Here is a 27524-nt window from a genome sequence, read left to right on the forward strand (position 1 = left end):
TCAAATTCATTTGAAATAAAAGCTGGAGAGTCGACTGAGTACTGCTGGTTTTCTGATACTGTCACTGTCTTGCTTTTCATTGAATGATGCTGGTCCGAAGTATTCATGTTGGCAAATTAAGCAGTGGCTTGTAACATATTATATTCCACTTGTAAAATACAGCATATCCCATATTCATTAGACAGCATGTAGTGTTGTGACCCTGTTTAATGTCTTGTATTCGTTACCCTCACTGTTGATCTCTTTTAATGGGCTTTGACTTCTGATTTCTGCCATAACATTTTAGTTATGCTGTCATGCAGATCATTGTGTGGCATCCCTCAGCAGTGTTCAGCGACATACTGTATCTTTGCCATGGAAACTTAGCACGTGTTTGTGTTGCAGTCATTTTCCAGAATAATGTCCAAACATCTGGCCTTCAACAAACTTTATTTACACGGGGAAATGCTTTCCATTCACAATAACTTTTAATTCATGTTTCTTCACTTCAAGAGAGTGCTTTCACCACCACAACTGTAATTAAACACCTGCAATTGGATTCTGACACTTTGATTTATGTCACTTTTTCTTTCAGTGGCTGTTTATGGACAGGAGACAAGAGGGGACATTTGTGTACTTCCACAAATGTGTTAGACTGAAAGAGAGAGTGACCAAGAGACAGTACCTGGCATTTGTTATATGTGAAACAAGTAACAATAGCATAGCTAAAGTTAGCAGCAGCCACAGCTGAGACTACTGTGGTAAGCCAGTAAGGTCCTGATGGCCCTTAAAAGAAATGAGATACTGAATTAAGTGTGAATTAAATAAAAACCAAAACCAGCATTTCAGGAATCTAGGAATCACTGATCTGTGGGATACGGATGGATAATGATGTGCTTTTGCATTATGATTTCAAGTAGGCTATGTAGGCTTTTCTGTATGCCTTCAGTAGATTAAACAAGTAAGCAAGTGTCAAGTATAGATAAATAAATAAATAAACTAAATTCTGAATGGAAAGAAATATGCAAGTAAATACACACTCATTCATAAATACAGTATAATTTAATATAACAATATATATAAATATATTTAAAGAATAACATTAATAATAATATAAATAGTGAAAAGTAATCCTGTGTTTACCTGTATATCAGGCATTAACGCCCAATGGCAGAGACGTGCACCCATAAACGCGTTTCACTACGGGAGTTGACTTGCCCCCCCCCAGCTCTGCTTTCAGCTATATTTATCTCCACCCTCACCATAAAAGGCTGTGACTGCTGCTTGGACACTCTGGCAAGGGCCAATATTATTTTTGTTGTGTAGACCGCAGCCCTGTGTGCACCTACCTGTAGGTCTGCTGGGATATCAAGCTTGAAGTGTGGAGTTGGACCATCTTTTCCTTAAAGCTTTGAGTTTGAGGGGTTTTGCGCGGGGTGAGTGCCAACCGTTGTGCAGTGTTAAGATGTGATAAGCCAGGTTGTAATTGTTGCATATGTCTTTCTAAGCATGCTGAGACTGTGCCTGATTGCCTGAATCTCATATAATGTCTTGCTAGCTGATGTTGCAGGTTTGTATTTACAGGTTTCATGATGGGTAAAAAACTTCCTTGTTTTCTTTTTTGTTGATCAAGGGAATATCATGCAGTTTTGGTTGGAAAATTTTAATATAGTTATATTGATATCATGGGAATATGATTTTTTTTCCATCTTGAGAGCTAGAATAGCCCCCCATGTTCATCTATAAAGAACATGTTGAAGTAAGTGAAAGCATGGCTAGCTTGTTAATGAAGCTAATACCAGAAAAAGAAATTTAGAAAAGTCTGTAACATCTAAAATTTGGTGAAAGTCATGATGAGCCTACAGTTTATTATAATAACAATAAATCCACCTGCTCTTCAACATTGACTAACCAGACAGACAAACAAATAGGCAGCAAGAAACTCGGAAACTCAGGGCTTGTACCAGGAGCGGCCTGCAGCATGTCTGGATCTATACCGTTCTACCAGAAGCACCATCGCCACTACGACCGTGGCTACCGTAGCAAGCAGACGGAGTCTAAAATGAGCCAGTACCAGTCCAGCAGCAGATATCTTGCTGGCAGCAGCACCTCCGCCACCAGCAGGAGCAGAGGGTAAGGAGGTGGAGGAAGAGGAGGAGGATGGAGGGTCATGCCCTGCCTACATCATCGATCCACGTCTTTGTCACAGGAAAGCCCTATTTGCCTCCCCCCTTCCCCCCAAAACCCCTTCCCACCCACCTCCTCCCCCCTTAACAAAATCACCCAACCCAACTGATCAAGTTCACCTCCATCACAGTCACAGTTTTGGGATCATCTTTCCTACTCTGCTGCTATATTGACAATAAGTAACCACCTCTGCCTCCTCTCTTTTGAGATCACTTTCACTTTGACCAGCCCTCAGTCACACCTGATGATTACAGTCCTGGTTGAAAACAGTTTTGAATCCTGCATGATGCTCTTTGCATGTAGGCACAGAAATGCCCTGTGTTCTTTTATGCATGCTGACAAACTTCCTTTAATACAACCACAACTAAATTGTAATGGGTAACATACTGTAACTGTTGATAAGTTGTTAGATAAGTTGTAAGGAAATCCACTGTTATGTAATGGCAGAGTTATGGTATATGCCATAGACTGAAATAGACTCGACCTGTGCATACCATGTTGGAGAGAAAATAAGAGAGCTTCTTATCCTTGTACACTTGAGACCTGAACCCCTGTATTACAGATTTATTTTCTTTTAAACTTGATCATATTCATGGTGATTATTATGTCTTTGAGGATTCTTGGACGCTTGTTGTTGGCGGTTGGTTTTGTTGCCAAGATTTGTCTGGTCCCTGTTGAACGCACCGGTTAGCTGTCAAGTGTTTACCTGCTTAAAATGCCGTAACGACTTTGAAAAATGAGTCAGTGTGTAATACATCGATGGAAATCAAAAAAAGTTGGTTGCGTGAAGCAGCTGATTCTCCAAAGTCTGTGCTGATGCTGTGACATCACTAGAAAGGTGATCTGTACAGTCGGTCAGTCAGTTACCTTGGAATGGATGGAGTACATTGAGGTTTTTTAACCCAGAAATAACACAACGTCCTGTTTGCCATGGTGCTATCTTTTACAGTGCCTGGCAAGTCTTTAAATACCCTGGCCTGGAGAGTGCGAACAGGTCAGAGGGCTTAGGTTTTACTAACACTATCCGATCTTTCACTGCTGGGCAACACATTAGCCACCAAATCTGTGCTGTGGTGAGGAAAGGAGGATTACGATGTGATGATGATTAGCAGTCAGGGTGTGCATGTTATTGTGGATACTGCAAAGATACAACTGCATATATGTAGAAAGGAATATTGTGTTTGCCATATGGGATGGTATTTATTGGGTTTCAGTAAACATTGTATTGTGCCAGCCGTGATCCTAGAAAGTCAAATGGAAACAAATGGTCAGAACAAAGAGATACTGACCCAGATTGATAAGGGAAAAATTAGGGCAGCTGCCCTGTCACCCTTCTTGCCCCTGCCTCCTTATCATGTTCATGTTATCTCACCCTGAGCTGTCACCCCCAACAAGTGATTGGAGTCTGACCTAAATTCTACAGTGGACCACCTGGAGAACTGACATTAGGTGTGAAAAATACTGTAGACTGGGTTTATTGGGACACCTTCTGAGCCCACATCTTTCTAGACTTTTCTTCATTTATCGTGGGACAGTAGAGGGACTGATGTAACATGGCTTTGAATTGTTACAAATGGTTTTGCAAATTTATAAAGTGTAAGGCGAGTCCTCCGGACTGTAATATCAGTATCAGTTTCAGTTGTACTCTGAGGTTGGTGGATCTGAAATCCCCAGTGTGTACCACTGAATTGGACTGCAGCAAAAGTGTTGTTTGGATGTTTTAGTGATTCAGTAACGGTTGTTTTCAGTTGCCCCCAGTGGGAGTGAATAGTTGATTTTGAAAACTGAATTATTCTAAAGGGGTAAAAATGCTATAATCACAATTAAACCATCTACACTACTTTCCCACTGAACCTTAATCTGCCTCTCATCTACCCATGACCTCAGCTTTATCCCCACATGTTAATGATATGTGATAAGTTGCACTGTCTGGCTGTGCGCTAGGCTGACTGTATTCTGTATGTCTCAGACTTCAAATCTCTTCACATTCTGGGCTGGAAGAGAGCAGACTGAGCCCTGTACCCAAGAGAGCCAAGCCAACTTACTTGGCTGTGGATAAAGAGAACCAAATCATCGGCTATGTAGTGCCTATCTTCAGGGGCAGGTAATAACCTCCTCACAATGTAGAACTGGATGCTGTTTTCTTAGAGTTATTTCAGTTTTAATGTTATGTGTTTAATGTGGCTCCACTCTGCTGACTCCCAGTCAAGAGTTTGCTACAGGACTTTCGGATACAGAGGAAGCAAGGGTGAGGGACACTGCTGCATACATGGCCCGCAGGGATTTGTTCACCAGTGGCGTGGAGATGGAGAGATCAGAGCAGATATCGAGGAAGGAGGCCATGCGCGAATCAGCTGAACGCATCTCTCTGAGCAAAAGGGTCAGTGAAGGAGATAAGCTGTGTCAAGGTCATACAGGAAGGCAACTACGTACAGTATTTCTTATATCAATAACACATCTGTGACATCACTGTTTGAACTGATGTGTGTTGGCAAACCATCTTACTCTATCACATTACAGATTGACTATTCGCGGTCATGACCTCGCCGTAAACGTCCGTATTAATGACATCACTAACTGACCCCTGTTACATGTGATACCACAGTACACCGTTCACACATGACAACAGTGCTACTTCTGACATAACAATTGATTCTCTTTAACATCATCTGTCTTTTGTTACTTGTGACGTCATAGTAGACAACTCTGCTATTGCTTTTTTGCAACTCATGACATCACAGTACCATTGGCTTCTCCTATCACAGTAACCCACTCTATTTAATGACATCACAGACAGCTTTTTGTTATTGGGCTGTCACGATAGACAATTCTGATTCTTGAATCACAGTTTTTGCTACCTGTGACTTCCTCCCAGTAGACCCTCCTCTTTTAAAACATCACAAAATGTTTTTTCATAGTTGTGTTGTCACTGTGGAAAAAAAACTCCATCAATCATATTATGCTACATAACCCATTTATGTTATCTGCATGGTTGTATAACTGAGCTTAATTAATTGTAGTACTTCTTGGGAATGCCAAGTGCCTGTGGTTGAGTGGTTGTTATTACTATTCCTTACACAAGGGAGTTATTTATATCCCTGGGTGATTATATGAAGTACCCGGCCATTCACTGAGCATCATAAAAGCCACAGTGACCCCCTCACTGTATTTATCTGTCACTCCACCAGATAGCCTTACTACTGGGTGACAAATGCCACAGGAGATCGCGTTTCTTGAGACACAGGGAGGCAGCATCTCATGGGTGTTGTCATATTAAGTGCTGAGTTACTACATGCGCAACTACACGGGGCCACAACACCCCTAGCTATTCATAGGACGTAATGAACAGCACGCAGTCATACTCATAACACGTGTCATGATATTAACAAGTGCATACACCTTGTATGTGTAAAAAAATAATGATATAGTGGGTTCTTGCTCAATTTGTCTGTATCAAAGGCGTGTTTTGCTTCAAGCATGCATTGTGAATTCCTGGTGAAATCATAGGAGTCTTTTTTTTATTCTTTATTTAAAAATTTTTTTTTTTTTTGGTTTGGTGTAACAATTCATTGTTGGCAAAGATACACTTGTTGTGAGTGATTTACTCTGCTATCTTTAGATCCATGAACACGAGGAACACTTCAAGCGCATGAACGAAGACAGCCTGATGCACGCCCCGGAGTTTGTGATTAAACCTCGCTCCCACACAGTGTGGGAGAAGCAGTGTGTGCGGCTGCATTGCACTGTCAGTGGCTGGCCCGACCCGCGGGTCATCTGGTAGGTCACCAACACACATCACTCACACCATAACCTCAAGTCTGTCCTTTCGGTTCTCTCAACAGCCTGCCTATTTCCTTGAGCTCCATCTATTTTCCATGGCTTTATTTTTCATCTTTTGACTCCTTCTCAAGCTCTTTCCGCTTCCCTTGTTCTTTCCTCTTTTGTGTTTTCCGCCTCCCACTACAAGGTACAAAAACAATGTGGCACTTGACCCCCTTGCCAACCCTGGCAAGTATAAACTTGAGAGCAGATACAGCGTGCACTCACTGGAGATTAACAGGTAGGTGTAGATTTTTCCTATCCACAGTACTTAAAATAAATGATTCTTGAAAGAGCCACTGACATCTTGTGTCACAGTTTAACATCCATCACATTTCACCACCTTGACAGCATTCGGAGAATCAGCGGAAACATTGTGGAAAGCCAAGTTAGCTTGGCTTGTTATTAGCTACAGCCCCTCTGCCCTTATTCCTTTTTTCATAAGCTTTAGCCTAAAAAGTGAATGTTCTCAGGCTGTCATGTGAGTTTAACCCAGACAGTCAGACTTTTACCTTTTAAACAGACCAAAGACTGTAGAAAAAATGGGTGTAGTGTCAGTGAAACCCACCCATAGTGTTCACGAGTGAAAATTTGAACTTACTACGTTTGGGCCTGCTGCTGCCTGCCATTTTATAACCTTACTACCCACTTAGCTTAGCATTCCCCTAGCTAACAGTCAAGTGTAGCTTTATATGATGGCCAGGGCTATTCTCCCCCAATTTCATTTGATGATCACAACTATTGTTTTGTTTTAAGGGGGAAACAGGACATTTTTTGACATAAACAATAATGAAAAATGATTTTTTGAAGAAGAGTGAACACAGGGACACAGCATTACAATTTGAAACATTTCCTTTTCATGATATTATGTCTAAATTCTCCAAATTACAAACACACAGAGTGTGGTCAAAGATTTTATTTAGCCTGCTCGTACTGTAAATTACTTTAGCAGTGGCGTCAGCTTTCAGTCAAGACTGTTCTCAATGGGAAGAACAAAAGCTTCGCTTTTTATGTGTGGCATGGGAATGTTGATATCTGCCTTTATCCCTTCCTAACTTGCCTAAACAGACCGACACTGTTGGACTGTGACCTGGAGAAGAGCCACACTATTCCCAGGCTGCCACAGATAACAAAGTGCATGTCTAAAGATAGCTAAGATCACATCTGACCATTTCAACAAGCAGATAAAAGTCACAAGGAGGTATAATACCATTACCTGAAATTATTCTTCGATTTTCGGAGAATACGTCTTGTGGAGTCTGATTTTTGATTCCCATTGTGAACAGCACACAACAGACGCTTTGATGTACAGAAAGCCACACCACCTGGTGCACATGACATCACCAGTGGTGTCTATTTATTGCTGAAGTATTCCTGGCCAGGAGTTATGGAACGCTTACAGTCAGGGCTCACATAGTTGGTATTATTTACATGGTTGAGAGGGCTGAGGTTGAGGTGGGGGAAGGGCACTGTACACATGAATCCTTAAGAGAATGTGCATATCATGGACATTGATCATCCGATACTCTCCTCTTTCAGATGTGATTTTGATGACACAGCACAGTATCGCGTCTCTGCCATGAACTCCAAGGGAGAGCTGTCTGCGTTTGCCTCCGTCGTTGTTAAGAGTAGGTTTCACCAAGTCCCAACACCATCACACCCCGGCGCATGAAAAAAAACAATCACAAAACTATCTCAAATTAGAAAGAAAAAAAATGATTATACTCTCCAACTGTGACATCTCATTTGATTTTGATATTTTGTCAGTATAATACTGTACACGCTGTTCATCACTTGTGTTATATAACATTACGTATGTGTTGTATGTATTTATAGCAACTGCTGCTATTCCCCACAGGGTTCAAAGGTGAAATTGATGAGTCCCTGCCAGCACCCAGACGTAAGTGTTAACCCACTATGTGCTCTCTGTTGTATTTTTTTTTTATATTATCATATACTGCATTTTATATTTAAAGCTACAGTTATTAATTCATGGCCAATAGGGGGTAGAATATTGAGTTGAGTTGAAAGACACATGGCTCTGACATATTATTGCCTTTTTAAACTTGCTACTGGTAACATTTAAGTAAATTATTGCCTATTTACATACCCAGCAGACATTAAGCAACATGAACAATCATTTAGGGTAATTTTTCTTGTCATCTGATGAATTTAAGATCATAATACACACACAAAGCTCTGGTTTGGTCTCCACCAACTCTTGAAAAAGATATTTGGGGCTTTAGCTCAACTTTTCCTCTCCAGCTAATTGCTTAACTTTGTTTGTCTCTTGTTTGCATGTATCATACAGGCAGTCAGAGCTTTTTCAGCTGAAAACAGCTACACCAAAGCTGCTGGTAGTAAAACCTAAGCAATGAGCTAAAAGAAGATAAAAATCTCTCCAAAGTTAAAGAACTGTGTGATAATGCTCTCTGGGTTTGTCATTACAAGTGCCCACTTTTGCATTTATTCGTAATTCTAAGACCATGTCTCATGTTTCTATATCTAGGAAAGGTATATTTATCTCTAACATTACCCTTGTCAGGTTGTTGATACATGACCTACCTCAGTGGTGAGTGGGTGGGGGGGATTTGGGGGCTGGAAGGACTGTGGGCGCTACTGCACTAACAACTTTTTTGTTTCTTTAATGCTGCGGCGACAATGCAGGGGCCAGTTCTGAAGGTAACAGGTTCACAGGAATCTGGTTTGAAAACATTTTGGTGAACTTGATGTTTCCACTGACCATCTGTCCATGCATGGCCACTCTTTTCTGTGTCCAAATTTCACAGTAAAGTTCACAGTGTCCTGCTGGAACTGTGAGATCTAAAGTAGTTCATCTGCATTTCCGGTAGAAAAACAGCAGGCTGTGTGCATCAACAATGTCGCAAGAATGCAACCTTGTGACCTTATGTTCCCATGTAGTTTAGGTAGAAGGACTGTGCACGGTCTTGTGCAAGCAGTTGTTTCAAAGTATATCTTTAATTTTAGAAATCATAATTTCATCCTGGACACATTGTAAATAAATGTGTAGATGGTTGACATCACAATAAAGATCTTTATTGTACTTTGAACTAATTCAACAACAATTTCTTTTCATTTCATCCGGGTTTTACTTGTGTTTGTTGTGCTTCACTGTTCAATGCATGACCACGAGTTATCATATTTCACCCATTTCTTTAGTCACTCTTTTGGTCTGTCTTTGTGTTTGTGCCCTTGATCCTTACACATCTCATATATGTTTTCTCCTCCACCTTCTTCTGTGGTTAAAAAGTTGTATGTTTTTCTGTTGGACATGTTTTTTGATGTGATGATTTCCTGTCTCTTATAGTGCAATGTTTTGCTCCCTCCACTTGATTTGAACAGTGGTCTTTTCACTTGCAAGACTCACTGTCACATAATAATACAAGTCCAGACTTTAACTCTGCAGTTTTTTTGCTTTGTCTGTAGATGGCCCAGTGTCTGAGTATGGCATCACCTTCCAAACTCACATTGTTGAGAAGTTCGGTGTATCGTTTGGAAGAGAGGGGGAGACCATGAGTCTGGGGTGCACGGTCATCATCTACCCTGCCCTGCACCGCTACCAGCCAGAGATCCAGTGGTACAGAGATGGTAACTAACCTCAGAGGGTCAAATCTGGACTCTAAAAACTATGAAATTGGTGCAGAATATCTGGATAAAATTAGACTTTTTTTTCAACGTATTTCTGTCCTTGGTGGATTGCTACCTTACTAACATTCATTGGTGTGTTTTCCAGATGTTCTGCTGTCTCCATCTAAGTGGACCCACATGCACTGGAGCGGTGACCGAGCCACGCTGACACTCACACACCTCAACAAAGAGGATGAGGGTCTCTACACCCTGCGTGTCACCACCAAGTCTGGATATGAAACCTACTCTGCCTACGTCTTTGTCAGAGGTGGGGGCCCCTTCCCTAAAACTTAAATGGCTCTCGGTTCCTAGACCTAGATGATGCATTACGATGTAAAGATGTCGGCTTTTGTACATAAAATATCTCACCTCCTACTGTATAGGTTCTACCCACCTGCACACATATATACATACACTCACCCAGAACAATCTTACCACAATTAAATTTGATTTAATTTCTTATGTTTTACCGACTACATGTAGGCGCTTTAGGTATTTAGGACGAATATGCCCCAATACAACTGATTGCCTATTTCCTCCCAAGCCTGAAACTCCTTTGGAGGACTGTAAGCTCTGGCTCTGATATTCCATTATTGCCATTATTTAAATATCAAAACATCAACAAAGCCTGTTCTGAGATCTTACCTCGTGCACATTTAGGAAAGGTGCTCAAGCCCTTAATTCTTTAAAATGTTACGTATCTAAGGTATCTCACCACTGACATTTCAACTGCAACCCTAGTCATCACATGATACCCTCAGCTTTGTTTTTATCGAGTATGTCATCAGATCAAGGTCAAAGTCACAACAACATGTCCTCTGGCATGTGATGGCAAAACCACACGTAATAGTCAAAGCGTTTGAATGTCAAAGAGTGGTTTTAAATAGGATATCTCTAGTAGAGACCCCACAGAGGGGCAGCTCCCTGGCATCTGTTTGAATACTGTGGAAAAGCTGGTCAGTGGAGCTTATCTTTGCTGCCTTCAGAGACATCTGACCTTTGAATCTTTCACTTCTACAGAGGAACCATGTTGAGTATGAACAAGCTAGAAAATAGCCCCTGTTGTTCCCCTGCTACAGCTCAGGGTCGCACAGTAAAGGAGACGCCAGGTAGCATCTCCATAACAAAACGCTATATAAGCCTGGCTGCTGTCAGGCTATTCTCAGAGAGCTCAGCTGTGGAATGGGTCTGGCTGTGAGCGCATAGATACTGTAAATATCTGCCTCAAGGAGAAACAATAGGCTGCCAGTTTCCTTACTGCTTTCTATGGTTCCCTCTGTGAGCCAAAACACACTCCGGTTGTAATTATTCCTTCTTGTTTTATCTCATCTTCTCTTTTCATTCAGTTTGCTGTAATTAAAGATCTATGTTGCTAAACTGCAAATGTGGAGATGATGCGACTTTTTTGAGACATTACATTTAAAAAATCTCAATGCAATTTTGAGGATAATTGTACAAGTACAGTATAAGAAAGATTTTGCTTTTATGGTTGTAAAATACAGGCTACAAACACACACATACCCTGTTAATAGAAGCTCTTCATTCATGATGCAACTCTTGTCTGTAGTGAAGCGTTATCTAGGTGCCCTGGTTTTACCCACATGTTTCTTTAAGAGTGTCCTTTCTTATCCCCTTTCACTTCGGGGAGGGCTACTGCTAATTCTGTCCTCCTGCCACTGATTGCTGTCAGCTCGTGTTTGACTTGAGGACCAGAGACATTCCTGGCATCACGCCCTGCAGCTACACAGTTCAACACAGGACAAACACGCTTTAATAGCAAGAATCAAAGTTTTGTAGTTTGGGTAAATATTAAATAAGTATTAAAAACAATGGCACATAAAGACATGCATGTACTGTGTGTTATTACTGTGTGTTAGATGCTGATGCCGAGGTTGAAGGAGCTCCAGGTGCCCCTCTGGATGTTCGTTGTCTGGATGCCAACAAGGACTACATCATTGTCACTTGGAAGCAGCCAGCTGTTGATGGTGGCAACTCCATCCTGGGCTACTTTGTGGACAGGTCAGTCAGTGTGTGACTGCCTGTGTAAATTTTAATTCAAACACTGCAAAAAATGTCCATTTGTCTCCCAGCAATGGTCATTGGATAAAATCCTTCAAAGAATTAAAGGTCACATGTTGTATAAAGTGAAATTTCCATGTCTTTTTAGATTATAAAGCAGGTCTTGTTGCTATTTAATACTGTGGAAGTATCAAAGTGTTCAGTCCACAGAGAAATGCATACAGCCTGAAATCAGACACTGTTTCTTAAAACGAACTGTCAGGACTTCTGTAACTTTGTGATGTCACGCCCTCAGCCATGCCTCAAGCCTGACCCCCCGGACCCACTGTCCAGCTTTATATGTCCTGAAATATACTATATTTTTATTAAATCCCTTAGAATATAGTAACACAGACAGTGTTAAAGAAACAGTCTGATATTTGAGTTCTTTAAGTTTTCAATTTCTGTACCAAGATTGTAAAATCTTTTATATTTGCTTGGTTGTTCCTGAAAAAGCAATATTAAAATCACCACCTCCCTTTAATTTTGGGTAGATCTTCTTTTACATGCTCTGGTCCAAGAATGCAAATCATTTGAAACATGTTAATGAAAGATGTTGTGATTTAAACGTGTAATATATGTACAGGTGTGAGGTTGGAACCACCCACTGGATCCAGTGCAATGACACTCCTGTCAAGTTTGCCCGTTTCCCTGTGACCGGCTTGGTGGAGGGCCGTTCTTATACCTTTCGTGTCCGTGCTGTCAACAAGAGTGGCATGAGTCGCCCATCCAGAGTGTCTGAGCCAGTGGCCGCCATGGACCCAGCTGACCGCGCCCGCATGAGAGGTACAACATACTTAAAGAGCTTTATTACCTCATATAAGTAATATAGTAGAATAAAAACAGTAAAATAGGGTTAACAGAAAGGGTATAAGCATAACAGCTCTTTAAACACTGATTTTAATTTAGGAAGGAGGAACAAAATATATAAATATTAAAACATTAAAAATAATCACAACTGAATTAAATAATTATGCATGACGATGATGTATTTGCTGTCAGGTACTTCTGCCCCCTGGACCGGCCAAATCATTGTCACAGAGGAGGAGCCTGCAGGTAGGAAATCTCACTCTATACTGTATAACTCATATTCTCCACGAAACCCTGAGACATGAAGGTTGGGTTTGTCAGTTTCTCTGCTGCCCAGCTTCTGTGCTACATTATCCTTTACTTTTTGACCATCAGAGGGCATTGTTCCTGGCAGACCCCTTGAACTACAGGTGACAGAGGCAACCAAGAACTATGTGGTGCTGAGCTGGAAGCCACCTGGAGAGAAAGGCCTGGAGGGTGTCATGTACTATGTGGAAAAGGTAAATTATACTTACCTTTAAAAGAAAAATCAACACAAAAAAAAACCATTTTGTTGTTCAGATCTGCAACAAAAATTGTAACAAACCAGTGAATCTGCGATGGATGACAGTCTGACCCCTGTATCCTTGTTTGTCAGTGCGTCGCAGGCACAGACAGCTGGCAGAGGGTGAACACAGAGATCCCAGTCAAGTCTCCTCGCTTTGCACTGTTTGATCTCGCTGAAGGGAAATCCTACAGCTTCCGTGTCCGGTGCTGCAACTCTGCCGGTGTCGGTGAACCTTCTGACCCGACTGAGGCCACCACAGTTGGCGACAAGCTTGGTGAGAAAACACACAAACATACACACATGCGTCACTAAAAGCAGCGACCGCCACCCTGAAGTGAACATTATTCCTGTCCACAGATATCCCATCTGCCCCAGGCAAAGTTGTCCCCACTAGAAACACAGACACGTCAGTTGTTGTGTCTTGGGAAGCCTCCCGTGAGGCCAAAGAGCTGATTGGATACTACATCGAGGGGAGCATTGTGGGCAGCAATGTGTGGGAGCCATGCAACAACAAGCCCGTAAAAGCTACCAGGTAAAATTACACCTCATATTTATTTTACAGGATAGCTTAATCTTATAGAAAAGCATTGCCACCATCACAGCTCACAAATCAAACATATTTACAGGTTCATCTGCCACGGTCTGGTGACAGGAGAGCAGTACGTGTTCAGGGTGAGGGCAGTGAACGCTGCAGGGCTCAGCCAGTTCTCCCAGGAGTCTGAGCCTGTGGAGGTGAAGGCTGCTATTGGTGAGTGAGACGGAGAGTTCATACTCTGAATCACGAAGATAATGTAGGAGTCAGAGGACACTGAGAATCACAGTTTATCATGTTGTTTGTTGATTCAGATTTGTGTCTTAAAGGAAAAATTCACTTTAAATCCCTTAAATGATATATTTTTTAAAACAGCTGCTGGTGTTGTAGCTTGCATTTCGGAGTCCATTTTGCTGTTAGTGTCCATGGATTAACACAGACAACATAATTTTAGGATATTTCTATGATATTTACAGGAAATAAGCTATCTGTGATTCTAACAGTAGAGATCAGTTTTTAATATCAGTCTCTATAAATCACACAAACAAAGGTTTTTTTCTGGACCCTTTTACATTAACTTTTAATTTGATTATACAGAATGCAATTAATTTTAGTGTAATATTACTAATAGTTATCCTCATTGCCAAAATGTTTTCTGGAAAATGAAGAAAACCAGAATCTGAAGCCTGAAGTAGCAGTGAGTGAAGCACAAAATGACTCCTGAAATGCACTAAACATCACAGACCGATGAGCAGTGAAAGTATTGGTTCTAAGGGTATGATTTAATTTTAAATCATGGCTTAATTTTTGGAAAAGTGTTAGAAAAATCATGCAAGAATAAATATTTTTTATGCATTTTAACAATCAATATGTTGTAGGCTGCTGTTGTTCTCTTGAGACATGTCTTCAGCTGTTTTTACCATCAGCGTCTGCACTCCCACACTTTCTCCACCATGGTCCCACACTGTCACCCTGTCACGTTATTCTGCACTGATGTATGCCCCACCACCCTGTTCAGCCACATCTACCCCCACCTACCCCACCACCACCACCACCACCCCACCGCCTCCTCCTCCTCCTCCTCCCTGCACAGCCTGAGGCAGGGTCAGGGTCAGGACTTGTAGACTACCTCTAATTTGGGTCTGTGAGATCCAATTCAGCGGTTGTTACAAACTAGCCCGGTGTCACACACCACCACCACCACCCCCACCATTATCCCTCACCTATCCTGGGCACAAAACGTGTCGGCAACCCCCTCGTGGTGCTAAAGGTACCAACACACACACCTCTCCCACCCCACCGGTACCCTCAAACTGCACTGACTTTCTGTCATAACCTGTCTCTCAGCGACTAACCTGGCATTGCTATTGCTCTGTTGGATAGTTACCTGAAATTTAATAACTAGACTATAAATAATTTTTAAAATTGCACAGAAGGAGGGGGGTATTTTTGTACCATCTGGGCAGTTTCCCTTTGACAAAAAATAAGCTGTATTCTAATGTCTAGTAGTATGATTGAGACTGATGGGAGCGATGTAGTCAGTGAATTTGCATGCAATGATTATATCTGATGACCGACAAAATCTAATACAATTTCAGTTTATTTCAGTGCAGTTAGGTTGAGACTTCTTTTCCTATTTGAACTCTATAGATGTAAAACATGAACTCAAGTAACTTATTTTGTTAAAATTGGTTTAAAAATTATTTGGACAACAAGAGTTCTGTAAAACAATAACTCAATATCTTCATATCATCAAGACATGATTCCATGAAATGTCAGTAAATAGGATAATACTGAATTGGGGCCCTGCCCTTACACATGCTATGCAAACCAGAGCAAAGCTGCTGTTGTAATGACCGTCAGAGATGCTCTCTCTGATCTCCTGCACGTGTTCCCTGAATTCTCTCTGCATTACAGCTAACACAGCTCCCAGCCTCTGGATGTCACTCATTCTCTTGCCAGCTTTGTGCTGAGCAGCATGCTCTGTTTTCCCTTGTGAAACACATTTAGTAGAATGCTGATGTATTTCGCCGCACAGTCACACAGGCAGATGTATTGGTAATGTTCTCAGGAAACACAAACAAGCTGTTACTACCACGACTACTACTACTACTAATAAACTTTATTCACTTAGAACCCTTCATTCAAGAAAAGTTACAGCTTTTTAATATTACAAACAAATTACAGCTAAAACCAATTACACTGCATCATATGACTTAGATCATGGTGTGCAGTCTTAACACTTCTGCAAGGTGATGAAATCCATTGGCATCGTTGCTAAAGCAAAGTGTTTTTTCATAAAGGGTTGGCGCAAAGCCTGCACACCCACACTCACTGGCTGTTCTACCTCACACGCCTGCATGTTCTCATAATCCCAAATGAGGCCCACCAGCTCATGGATGTCACTTGTTGGTCATCTTGTCTTCATTTCTCACTCCCGGTCGGATGAAGACATTTTACTGAATTTGATAGGCTGATGTAATGAATATTGCTTTTTTGTGTTTTTGCCTGTCTCTTCTTTTTGCTCTCTCAATGTTGTGTGATTGGAGTAAGAGCTGTGACTTGTGAATGGATCTTTTGCCTGTTTTAAAAGAAGCCTCTTCTGCTTTTCTCTGCTAACTCCTGTAGGGGGCGGCATCCCTCATGGTGTGTTGCCGGAGATGGGGCCGGGGGGTAACGTGGGCCGACTAACCGCGCACAGGCCACGCTGGACGGGCACGCATGACACTGTCCAGTCCCTCCCTGACACTATGCAAAAGTGCAATAAGAAAGCTCAGGCTGACACTGAAGCCAGGGAGGGGGCCGGGGCTGCAAGCTCAGGCCTCACAGAGCCCGTCCCAGTGGAGAGTAAAAACAAGGGGGGCAAGAGAGGCAGTGTGTCCTGGGCCCCTGACCTGGCAAAAGACCTGGTCTCAGAGTCTGTGTCAGGCTCAGTTTCTAACTCACCCACTGACATAGTCACAGCTGCACACTTAGACCCAGTCACTGCTGAGGTTCAGGAGCAGGCTGTAGAGTCAGCCAATGGGCCGGAGGCCGGGCGGGCACGTAAGTTCTCTGTAGGTGCCTCTGCTAATCGGGAGACAGCGAGGCCAAGGAGAGAGTCGACAGGTGAGCACCGGTCACAGATGGAAACCCTCTCAAATCATTTCCCCCACCCTGACTTTCCAAGTAAACAGAGAAAAAATCCCCATGTTATATCAGCTCTGCAAGATTTTCATATTCACAAGCATTTGACCTAAAATAATCAATGAACAGGAGGTGGAGTGCTCTACTGGTATTCTCTTCTTAAAGGTAAGTCATTGTAAAACAACCACAAACTTTAACCCAACACACTCACGCTTGTCAGTAGTTTCGCTGGCCACCACCTTCCCCACGACCTCCTCACTTGGTGGCCTGGTGTCAGTTTCCTGGCACCCTGGGAGCTGCCACCACTCCAGAGAGTACCCAGAGCACTTTAACGCACAACCACACACACAACAGTGTGTCAACGGCAGCAGCCAGCTAATCCCACCCTGTACTTGAGAAGTGGGTCATCCAGAAAACTCAAGAGCAGGACACTTGTGACCTGAGACCTTTTTGGTAGCAGACTGTGTACGTTAGACGGTGACCTGTCGGACACTTTGACCATCTCCTCGCCCGTAAATAGAGGAGGGTGTCAAGTTCACGTGACTATTTGTGTATGACAGGTCAATTTATTGTCATCATGTTACATGATTCTGCTTGAGAGGCCTTTTATATACAGGTACTCCTTCAACTGAGTCTCTTAAATCACTGTGTCCTTTGTTAGTATTTTGTTACCACAAATGTTTTTTTAACTTTCTAATTAAGAGTACAAAGGAATAGTTTGATATTTTGACATTTAAAATCATTTAAATGAAAGTTAGCAGCTGGGCAGAGGTGTAAAAAGCAGTTTAGGATTTAAAAGTATCACTTCACTGTAGTGCTTCAGTTTCCCATTACATCAACCACTTCCCCTACTGAGGCACTGTGGTGTTAATTTGAGTTTTCTGTCCTCTCAGCCTCCCCTGCTCCACCCTATGGCATCACTGTCCTGGAGTGTGTGCGTGACTCCATGGTGCTGGGCTGGAAACAGCCAACTTTCATCGGCGGTGCTGACATCACCGGCTACTTTGTGGATTACCGCGAGGTCATCGATGGCGTGCCGGGGAAGTGGCACGAGGCCAACATCAAGTCTATCACTGAGAGGGCTTACAGAGTGAGTAGACATGAAACACTGGAGTTGATATGGTGTTTAAAGCTGAACAAGACATTTTCATGAGCAAGAGTTTATCTCCATGTGTCTTCTTCTTCAGGTGTCTGACCTGAAGGAGAACAGGAAGTACCAGTTCCAGGTGCGAGCAGCCAACATGGCAGGTGTTGGCATCCCGTCACTGCCCAGTGAAACCTTCCTGTGTGAGGAGTGGACCATCGCCGTACCAGGTCTGCTGACCACCTGTTTCACCTCCTGAGAGAATGATTTCTGAGGCAGAGTTTTTCTCATAGAGTTTTGAAGATGTCGGCAGGGGAGGGGGGTAACAGAGATGCTATTGAAAAGCATTATGGGAAATGTCCGATTGAGTGTTTCTGGATTTTGACCCATAGTGGGCACTAAAGCTAATTCACCAACTTTACTGAAGTACATTACAAAACCACTAGAGATTCTCTTTAAGGATGATCGCACTATCACGATCCAAATGACACTGTTACATGAATTTAAAATTGAAATACTCTAATAGAAAGCATACAAAGTACTTTAATATAATGGTGATACTCACAATCAGGGGTGGGACAAAGTCATTGTTCACAAGTCACAAGTAAATCTCAAGTTTTGGCTATGAAGACCAGTGTCAAGCTCAAGTTCTGGACACACTTTTCTTCCTGTTTGCAAAGTGTTATTGACTGCTGGATAGATTTGAAGTGCGTTTGTTAATTTAAATGAAAGCTGATTTAAGGCACATTTTAACATACCATAATTTCACATAAAAATGAATATAAATTTCTTTGGGTTTGAGAGGATTTCACATCATTCCATGACAGGAGGCTAAAGTCCAAGGTATTGGTGAAACTCTAGTTGCAGGACATTTTTCTTTTTTGACACAGGGAACATTTTCTGGTTACATATTTGCCCAACATCTATGAGGTATTTATGGATGCCTTGAACATTAGTGAAACACAATCAAATGTGTTGATCTGCAGGTTTTTGAGCTTAAATGTGTATTTCCGATGTGTGTCTGGACCACAGGACCTCCTCATGACCTGCAGATAAGAGAGGTGCGAAATGACTCTCTCACGTTGCTATGGAAACCACCAGTGTACCAGGGCCGTGATCCAGTCAATGGGTTCTACATCGACATCAAGGAAGCGGACGCACCAGAGGAGTCGTGGAGAGGAGTCAACACCAAGGCTGTGGAGAAGACGTACATGAAGGTCGCCATCAGCTGGAGTCCTTTTCTCCTTCATTTCCACCCCTGTCAGCAGCTGCTGTGTCATCTAATTATTTTCTTTCATCTTACAGATTAAGAATCTGAAGGAAGGAGAGACGTATGTGTTCCGTGTTCGTGCTCAGAATAAAGCTGGTGTTGGAAAAACTTCAGATGTGACAGAGCCAGTCCCAGCTCTGACCAAACCAGGTGGGAGAAAAAAAGGCAGTCTGATGAAATGACAGTGATAACGATCCTGAAAATTACCGCAGTTTGACTTCATCCCTTCTCTGTGCCTCAGGCACCAAGGAGATAGTTGTGGATGTCGACGATGACGGTGTGATCTCCCTGAACTTTGAATGCTCTGACCTGACCCCTGACTCCAAATTTGTGTGGTCCAAGAATTACGAGGAAATGACAGACACGTCCCGCTTGACTGTAGAGACCAAGGGAAGCAAGTGAGAGATGTCAACATTTGTGAAGCTCGGACGCTTTGATTGGTTGTTCATTTGTTTTTTTTTACTGACTATAATACTGAGCTTTCTTGCAGGTCCAAAGCTGTTTTCAACGCTCCTGGGGAGGAGGACATTGGCATTTACTCCTGTCTTGTCACCCACACTGACGGTGCTTCATCCAGCTACAATCTCTCTGAGGAAGGTAGATACATATTTCTATAAGTTAATGTAGTAATATATATATTTTTACCTCCGTTTATAAATCTCCTCCTCCTATCTTTGTCAGAGTTGAAGAGGCTGCTGGAGATCAGCCACGACCACAAATTCCCCAGTGAGTGAATCAATCCCACATCCTGTCGCTGCTGCTTTTTAAGTGTGTCATGGACTATGTCATGGTTTCGCTAGAGCTGGATCTCACCCACACTCTCACTCTTCAAACTAGTTATCCCCCTGAAGTCAGAGTTGGCCGTGGAGCTGCTGGAGAAAGGCAGAGTTCGCTTCTGGCTGCAGGCAGAGAAGATATCAGCTAATGGCAAAGTCGAATACGTGTTTAATGATAATGTTCTCTCCCAGGGGGAGGTCAGTAAGCAACAAAGGAACTGAAGCCATTTACATGCACAATATATATAGGAATTGTGTTTTTGTGCTTTTGAGGTAGATGAGACTGAATCTGTTTAACCCTTGGTCTGCAGAAATATAAGATGAACTTTGACAAGAACACCGGTGTGATTGAGATGATCATGGAGTCTCTGACCCCGGCAGATGAGGGCACCTTCACTTTCCAGATGCAGGATGGGAAAGCAACCAACCAGTCCAGCTTGGTGCTGATAGGAGATGGTACGTTCAACCACATAAAAACACCCTGAGAAGTTTCTGGTCCAAAATTGTATCAAGCTGGACTTGAGTCAGAGTTTAGCGACTCACGATACTTAAAATACACTTCAAAGGCTAAAATCTACAGGAAATTAGAGGATACTTTATTAAATTATTAAAGTGCTGAAAGATATCCGCTGTTAATAATTATAGTTGCATAATTATTAATAATAATTACTATTTTATCAGCCTTCCAAAACCTATAGGACTTGTTTTGTGTGAAATGCGGTTATGCAAAGCTCAGCAACTCTACGTTCTGGACACTAGAGGGCAGTAAAACATCTAAGAAAGCACGCAGTAAAAGAGCATCCCAAACTAGTTGATTTTATCACATGAACAGCAACCACACACGTAACACGTGGTTAGATATCGTGGTTATTTTAGAAAAGATTAAGTTTCATATTGAACCATGAAATCTTTTTTTATGTGCAGTGTTCAAGGAGCTGCAGAAGGAATCAGAGTTCCAGAGGAAAGAGTGGTTCAGAAAGCAAGGTATGGGACACTCGGTTACTGCACATTACAGCTGCAACTACAATTATTATTTATTATTATCATTTCATCTGCTTATTTTTTTTTTTTATTGAATGATTAGTTGTTTTGTCTATAACATGTGAGAAAACAACAACAACAACAACCTACCTTGTCCAACCTACTACTACTAATTCTCATGCTGAAAAAACTGGATTCAGCACCTTTGGCATTTAATCTAACAAAAATTACTCAAAGAATAAACCGATTATCAAAAGACTTCTCTTTTGATCAATTAATTGTTTAATCATCTAAACATTTCAGCTCTACTGGAATCATTCTTGATCTACATTTGCATTATACTGTAAATGCTGATTTCTATTCTAATAACTACAGGTCCTCACTTTATCGAGTACCTGAGCTATGAGGTGACACCAGAGTGCTGTGTCATGCTGAAATGCAAGGTGAGACAGAACTTTAAAGATTTTCTTGCCATACATTTTTAGATAAATCATTCGAGTGTGTTGGTTTTTCACATTCCTCTGTCGTGCTGCCTTTCAGGTAGGCAACATAAAGAAGGAGACCTCCGCGCTGTGGTACAAAGATGGACGTGAGATCAAAGCAGACGAGCATCTGGGCTTCACCGAGGGAGTGCTGAAACTGGAAATAGCTCAGGTAAGAATATGAGAAAAGACACCTGTGTGAAGTGTGCATTGATGTGTACATATATATGTATATTTCTGTACTGTATAGTGGTGACTGAAATCATTTGCATATATGACTGTGAACGGTGGAATCCTTGCACAGCTCTGGTTGTGTCTATACTCCCAAAATATATGGATCCCTCAAATTTATGGGCTTCTCTCACCTGAATATTGATCCTCGAAATATGGTCTTTGACTAAGAGGAAGTAAGTTCAAAAAGGATCAACAAAACGCTGTTGAACCATTCATTCATCCATTTTATTTCAGCATTAACTTGCCTTACAATAAATTTAACATATCATATCAAGACCTAATAATACCATTAAATTAATTCACACTAAATTTCAGGACGCCGTTGTCACTCTCTTTCTCCAACTCTCTCATCTGTCATCCTCTCTGTGTAACTCAGCTCTTCTCTCTCAGATTTGATTTGAACCCTGTCTTCTTTCTGTCTCTCATAACTCACTCCCATCCCGCTGTATCGTCTCTAAATGTCTGTCCGAGTGGCGCACAGTGGCATGCCATCCTCCCAGGTCAATATAACAAATAAACATGATGTCACATGTGTCCCATTTCAGCGCGACTCCCCGGCAGACACAGCAGACTTTGCCGGAGACCCACTCTGGAGAAGACTAAAAGTTGGGATCAATTTTCTGTTGTCATCATGGGCCAACGGCCGCTACTGGTTTTGCCTGAGAATGCTTTTTTTAAAATTGATGTTTGTTTGTTTGTTTGTCTGTTGGCTTTTTTGCTTTTGCGTCATATATGTGTTTTCTGCAGCACCCATAGCAGAAGAGAAAAGCTTGCCTTTTCCGATGAATACATATCATATTCCTTCAGAAAATCTTGTTGATTACTGTTGAGTGTCGTTCACAACTGATTTTGACCTCACTGCTTTCTCTGTCAGATTTCCAAGAAGGATGCTGGCGTGTATGAGGTCGTGCTGAAGGATGACAGAGGAAAGGACACTTCCACGCTGAATCTGACAGACCAAGGTAACCTCCAGTAGTTGCACACTAACAGAGTCAGTGACTAAAGGCAGAAAATACACCACTTAACAAAAATCTAATCTTGCCCTCTTCAAGGTTTCAAGGACTTGATGAACGAAGTTTTCAGTTACATCGGTGAGGAGAAACATTTTGACCCTAGATATTGTTGCAGCAGATTCATTTCAGATTTAGTCTTTTACCAGAAATGAATATTTGATTGAAGTTTTGTTGTTTTCTTTACTTGCAGCCAATTCCTCCACTCAACTGAAGATCACAAGCACAGATGAGGGCATCCGAATCTACACCTTTGTCAGCTACTATAATGATTTACTCCAAGTGACATGGCAGTACAAGTGAGTTCTCCAAGCACATTTATATACAAGCAGTCATATGTACATTTGTGCTGTAAGTGATTGGCTATTAGTTAATTGCCCTAACAACAAGAATTAAGATGATTTTTTTGTAATATAATGTTCCCTCTCAAAGTTATATGACCTAAACCTGACAAACAGGACATTTTAAATCATATTCATTACTTAATTACATTTTATTATTACATGTGAGTGTATTAAATTTTTTAGATCATGCAATTATTTCTAATAACTCGAGATTTAATTGATGTGGTGCTAAAATCTAATACATAAATAAACTTTGCAGCAGGATCAGGCCATGTGTCTGTGTAGTCTGACATGTTTCTGTGTCTCCATGTCACATACCTGCGTGTGTTGTCTCTCCGACAGGGATTCAGCCATCGCCTTCTCGGACCGTATAAAGAGTGGTGTGGTGGGAGAGCAGCTGTGGCTGCAGATCACAGAGCCCACAGAGAAAGACATGGGCAAATACGCCATTGAGTTCCATGATGGAAAGGGAGGCCTGAAGAGAACTGTTGAGCTGTCTGGTCAAGGTGAGACTATCAGTATATGTCTAACCTCTTGCTAAGCCACAGTCAGTTAATACATGGGTTTTATTATAGTTTTATATTGGATCATTTTTAAAATCTGTATTTGTTACTGTTAATGACAATGAATTACTCACTTAGCCAATAAAAAGAATTTAGATTCTTACAACTTGTTGTTGTTTTGCAGCATTTGATGATGCTTTTGCAGAATTCCAGAGACTCAAGTAAGTTCATGTCATATTATCATATTATTATCTTTATGTAGTGCTCCACATGGTGTTAGTATTGCATCACACTGCTCCAAACAGATGTGCTGTTTGTACATTTAAACCCACAGTTTGCAGAACTGTCTGCATGCAGATGAAGTTTTACTTTCACTTCTTATTCTCACCACCTTTGACCTAATTTTTTGTTCCTTCTTCTTTTACCTCCTCAGAGCTGCTGCTATTGCAGAGAGAAGTAAGTGATAATGAGCCACTTTTTTAATCATCAATTATAATGTTAAGAATACAGTGTTTCAATTTTATTGTAACTAAAACAAAAAACACATTTCATCTAACTATTATTGTTTCCAACTAATCTTGGATATCACTCAATTTTAGAATAAATCTTGATTAATTTAAATTTTAAGTAATAATACATCAATACAGGAGACTATGTACAGGAGATTTAATCTCATGTACAAAATTGAATTTTCCATTTCAAGGCCGAAGCTTTGACATAAAGATTTTGCAGTTTTCATGACTTGCTTTTAGTCCATTTACTTTGTGTTGTTGCTTTTGTCTTTTCTGACGTGTTTACATCTGGTCTCTTTATTTATTTATTTATCTTGATTTTATGGAAAGCACTTTTGTGCCATTGGAATAATGTTTATTCATGGTCTTTATTAAAGTACACATTGTTTCTTTCCTTTAGATCGTGCTCGAGTAGCAGGAGGCCTGCCTGATGTGGTCACCATCCAGGAGGGCAAGGTAAACTGTTTCATCAGTCAGCACAATAATAGTTATAGGGAAACAGATGGACATGTGTCCTGTGAATTGTGCTGAAGAAAGACTGCACGTTAGACAGCTGTCACACTACAGGCCTACACGTAATTATAATTATTGTAATGTATAATTTAATTGATGTGTGTTGTCATATCTGTCTCTCAGGCCCTCAATCTCACCTGCAACATTTCGGGCGACCCCGTGCCAGAGGTCACCTGGCTGAAGAACGACAGGGAGATCACGTCCGACGACCACTGCATCCTGAAGTTTGAGTCAGGCAAGTTCGCCAGCTTCACCATCACCGCCATCAACACCTCAGACTCTGGCAAATACAGCATCCTGGTGAAGAACAAGTACGGCACAGAGAGCGGGGACTTCACCGTAAGTGTCTTCATCCCTGAAGAGGTGGGCGGCAAGAAAAAATAAAAGCGGTCCAAATCTTGTCGTAAATATGTATAAAAGAAAAACACTGGCAACAGTTGAAGGAAAACGGCTTGAGGATGTGTTAGATGTTTGTGTAGAGTATAAAATTAACTCTAGTGGTGCTAAATCTAAAACCGAAATGTCCAGTAGTTCAGTTAGAAATCCAGAGATTTGGTCCAATATTAACAAATCTGACTGAACATAAAAAGGTGTTTGTGACATTCTGCCCACTCAAAATATTACTGGTGCAATTTTAGCTTTTGTTTGTGTAAAGCTGTGGCATGCAGGGAGGCAATGTTGGTATTCATTTGATTCTGTTTGCTTTAGCAGAATAAATGAAACATTAGTTGGCAATAGGAACTCAAAGATAATAGTTTAAGACATGCTGTGTTGATAGGATGCAACACTAAGTTAAAGAAAAGTTAGTGTGGAATGTCTATTAAAAAGCCATCTGGATGTTTTTGTTACATGTTTTATCCCATTTGCCACAAATTAAATGGACTCCACTGCAACCACTTTTGAAAGCACACAAAAACTTGAGCTGTTAATTTTAACATCAAACATCTTGCTCAAACAACCATTGGTCATAATGAACAATGATTAATCTTCTTAATCATTGTTGCATGTGCTAAGTCATCAGGGTGGTGCATTCAACTAATTGTGGTAATCTAGAACATCAAGAGTTTTTAGATTTTGCAGTCCCCCAAATGACCAGGCGTTCAAAATAGTACTATCAAAATATTTATAATTTTCAAAACAATTTTTCTGTTGTGACAAACAGAGGAAGACAAAAGTAGGCTTTTCATTTTTAGATTTTACCCACAGTATCTAGCTTGCTGATTTAGCTACAGAATGCCAATTCTCTTTGTATTTTCAAATTTTATGTTTAACATTACAAGAGAAAAGGCTTTTCGGATGAGGACTAAGCCAATATATTTGGCAAACGTAATGCTAACTCTTTCCAAAATCCAACACAGAGCAGGAGAGAGTTGTTAACGTTCCCCAAAACTGTGAATGCATCCAGGACTTTTGTTCAGTGGGTAAATACGACAGATGTCGTATGTGATATGCTGGTTCATGAACAGGGCTTTTTAAAACATAACCTAGACCTCAAAAACTACGGCATAATACTCTGTGCTCTTCAGCTTTTAGCCTATTGTTGGGTTATGGAGATAGTAAGATAGTTAGATTTACATGCTAACAACTGTAACATTAGAGGAGTCAGTTCAATCCTCTCTTCACAGTTTTCTTTTTGCATTTTTGGTTTTGTAAAGGCTGTCAGTTGGTAGCCATAGTCTACTGAGGCAAACTGTGATAGGCAATAAAAAAAAAACATGAAACCCATGTAGTGCTTTGGAAAATAAAACAGCAGAAGTTTACAAAATTTGTTGCAAATGGCCTAAAACATGGTCCTTTAATGAAATGTGCCATTTCATTAGGTGTCACATTCAGTCCTGTTTTAGTTTTTGTTCCATTTTATTCACAGTCACTTTGAATGTTGTGATCAGGAGATCACTTTCACTGTGTCCCTGTCTGTAGTGAATACTGTATGTCAGCCCACTGTCTACTCATTACTATTGATGTTATTCACCACCGTTATGACATCCCCTTCACAGCCCATCATCAGTGGTCGTGATGTTTCCTTTATTCATGAGGATGATGATATTGATACCACTGTAATTAAGACTGAAATCACTGTTAATACCAAACAGTAGTGATTGTTACTTCACTTCCTATTCCCCTGTTTCTTGATGAGACTAATAAAAATGAGCATGTACTTCCCCACCTTCCTCCTCCTCCTCCTCTTTGAGTTGTCTCACTTTGGTTTGAACCCTCCACCCTTTACCTTTTCACTATTCACTCTCTCGTTTCAGTTGCTTTTTACTCCCAGTCACGATCTCTGTAGACTTGGACTCCCCGAAGATCAACCACCAGCATGGAGACTACCCCCCTGTACTGTAATCCAACCCTGATCCACATATTTGGTTTAGGACTATCACAGTGCACTTGATTGATGATGCTTTGGGAGAAAAAATAATGTGACATTCACGTTGAACTAACAGGGCGTCAAAATCAAGCTCACATGAATATAATTTAGAGAAAACTAATGCTGTTTCCCCTTGTTGTCTAAAGTGACCAACATCCAATGGTACAATTAGTAGAAATATAGAAACTTTTAGATTTACTAAGATTTACTTTAAATATTTGATTATGCATGACAATCCCACCTTAGACAGAATTTAAAATCTGCTCATTCATCTACTCCTGAACATGGATTAGCAGGCCCAGGTCTCTATTTAGGTTCACTGACTGGAAATTATAGATGATGTATACCAAGAGTGTTTTCATAGCAGCTCTGAAGCTCACAAAGAGTTAAAGGGGCACACCGAGGTCATGTCAAGGTCATTTCACTAGTCACCGCCTGTAGACCGCATTTACCAGGGAGGGAAGGTCTTGGCTTCTGTGACACCCCAGCTCTACAGAAGTGCAGCACTAAATCACAGGAGAACTCCTCTAAGTCGACAGAATATATCAATATGATTATATGATTATATCTAGCATGAAGAGGATGTGGGTTTACACAGCAGCACTATCTGACAAATGCAAGTGAGATTAAGTAATGTTATATTGAGGGAGCATCTACAAATTATTTTTAAATCATATTCCAGTGTTTACCTCCATACCAGGAAGTCTTTTGGAGGAGTAACTGGGCTAAAATGATACTGAA

At 41.1% G+C, this 27524-nt stretch overlaps 1 protein-coding gene across 7 annotated transcripts; it reads left to right on the forward strand.

Annotated features, from left to right (window-relative positions):
- The first annotated feature begins 1252 nt into the window (after positions 1 to 1252).
- myom1b (myomesin 1b) lies at positions 1253 to 26581 on the forward strand. Of its 7 annotated transcripts, none has more exons than XM_071484920.1 (37): positions 1253 to 1415; positions 1895 to 2112; positions 4136 to 4270; positions 4372 to 4546; positions 5786 to 5943; positions 6134 to 6226; positions 7525 to 7613; positions 7844 to 7885; positions 9433 to 9594; positions 9740 to 9901; positions 11511 to 11652; positions 12278 to 12477; positions 12694 to 12747; positions 12877 to 13001; positions 13139 to 13322; positions 13406 to 13580; positions 13675 to 13796; positions 17600 to 17796; positions 17894 to 18020; positions 18823 to 19007; positions 19096 to 19210; positions 19302 to 19458; positions 19551 to 19657; positions 19742 to 19786; positions 19898 to 20034; positions 20148 to 20292; positions 20761 to 20820; positions 21193 to 21260; positions 21358 to 21471; positions 22408 to 22495; positions 22586 to 22624; positions 22737 to 22842; positions 23230 to 23393; positions 23575 to 23611; positions 23824 to 23846; positions 24303 to 24358; positions 24539 to 26581. In XM_071484920.1, exons 2-37 carry the CDS (start codon positions 1961 to 1963, stop codon positions 24797 to 24799), a joined length of 4401 nt encoding a protein of 1466 aa, XP_071341021.1. In that variant the 5' UTR covers positions 1253 to 1415; positions 1895 to 1960; the 3' UTR covers positions 24800 to 26581. The 7 variants fall into 7 exon arrangements, with proteins under 7 accessions (XP_071341021.1, XP_071341022.1, XP_071341023.1 ...); XM_071484921.1 differs by lacking the exon at positions 1895 to 2112 and adding an exon at positions 22079 to 22138 and having other exon boundaries at positions 1282 to 1415; XM_071484926.1 differs by lacking the exon at positions 1253 to 1415 and adding an exon at positions 16209 to 16625 and having other exon boundaries at positions 1916 to 2112.
- Positions 26582 to 27524: the final 943 nt, after the last annotated feature.

Source organism: Trachinotus anak, unplaced genomic scaffold (assembly GCF_046630095.1).
Source record: "Trachinotus anak isolate AG129_WGS33_773 ecotype Australia unplaced genomic scaffold, CSIRO_AGI_Tana_v1 ptg000009l, whole genome shotgun sequence".
In the NCBI taxonomy this organism is placed as follows: Eukaryota; Metazoa; Chordata; class Actinopteri; order Carangiformes; family Carangidae; genus Trachinotus; species Trachinotus anak.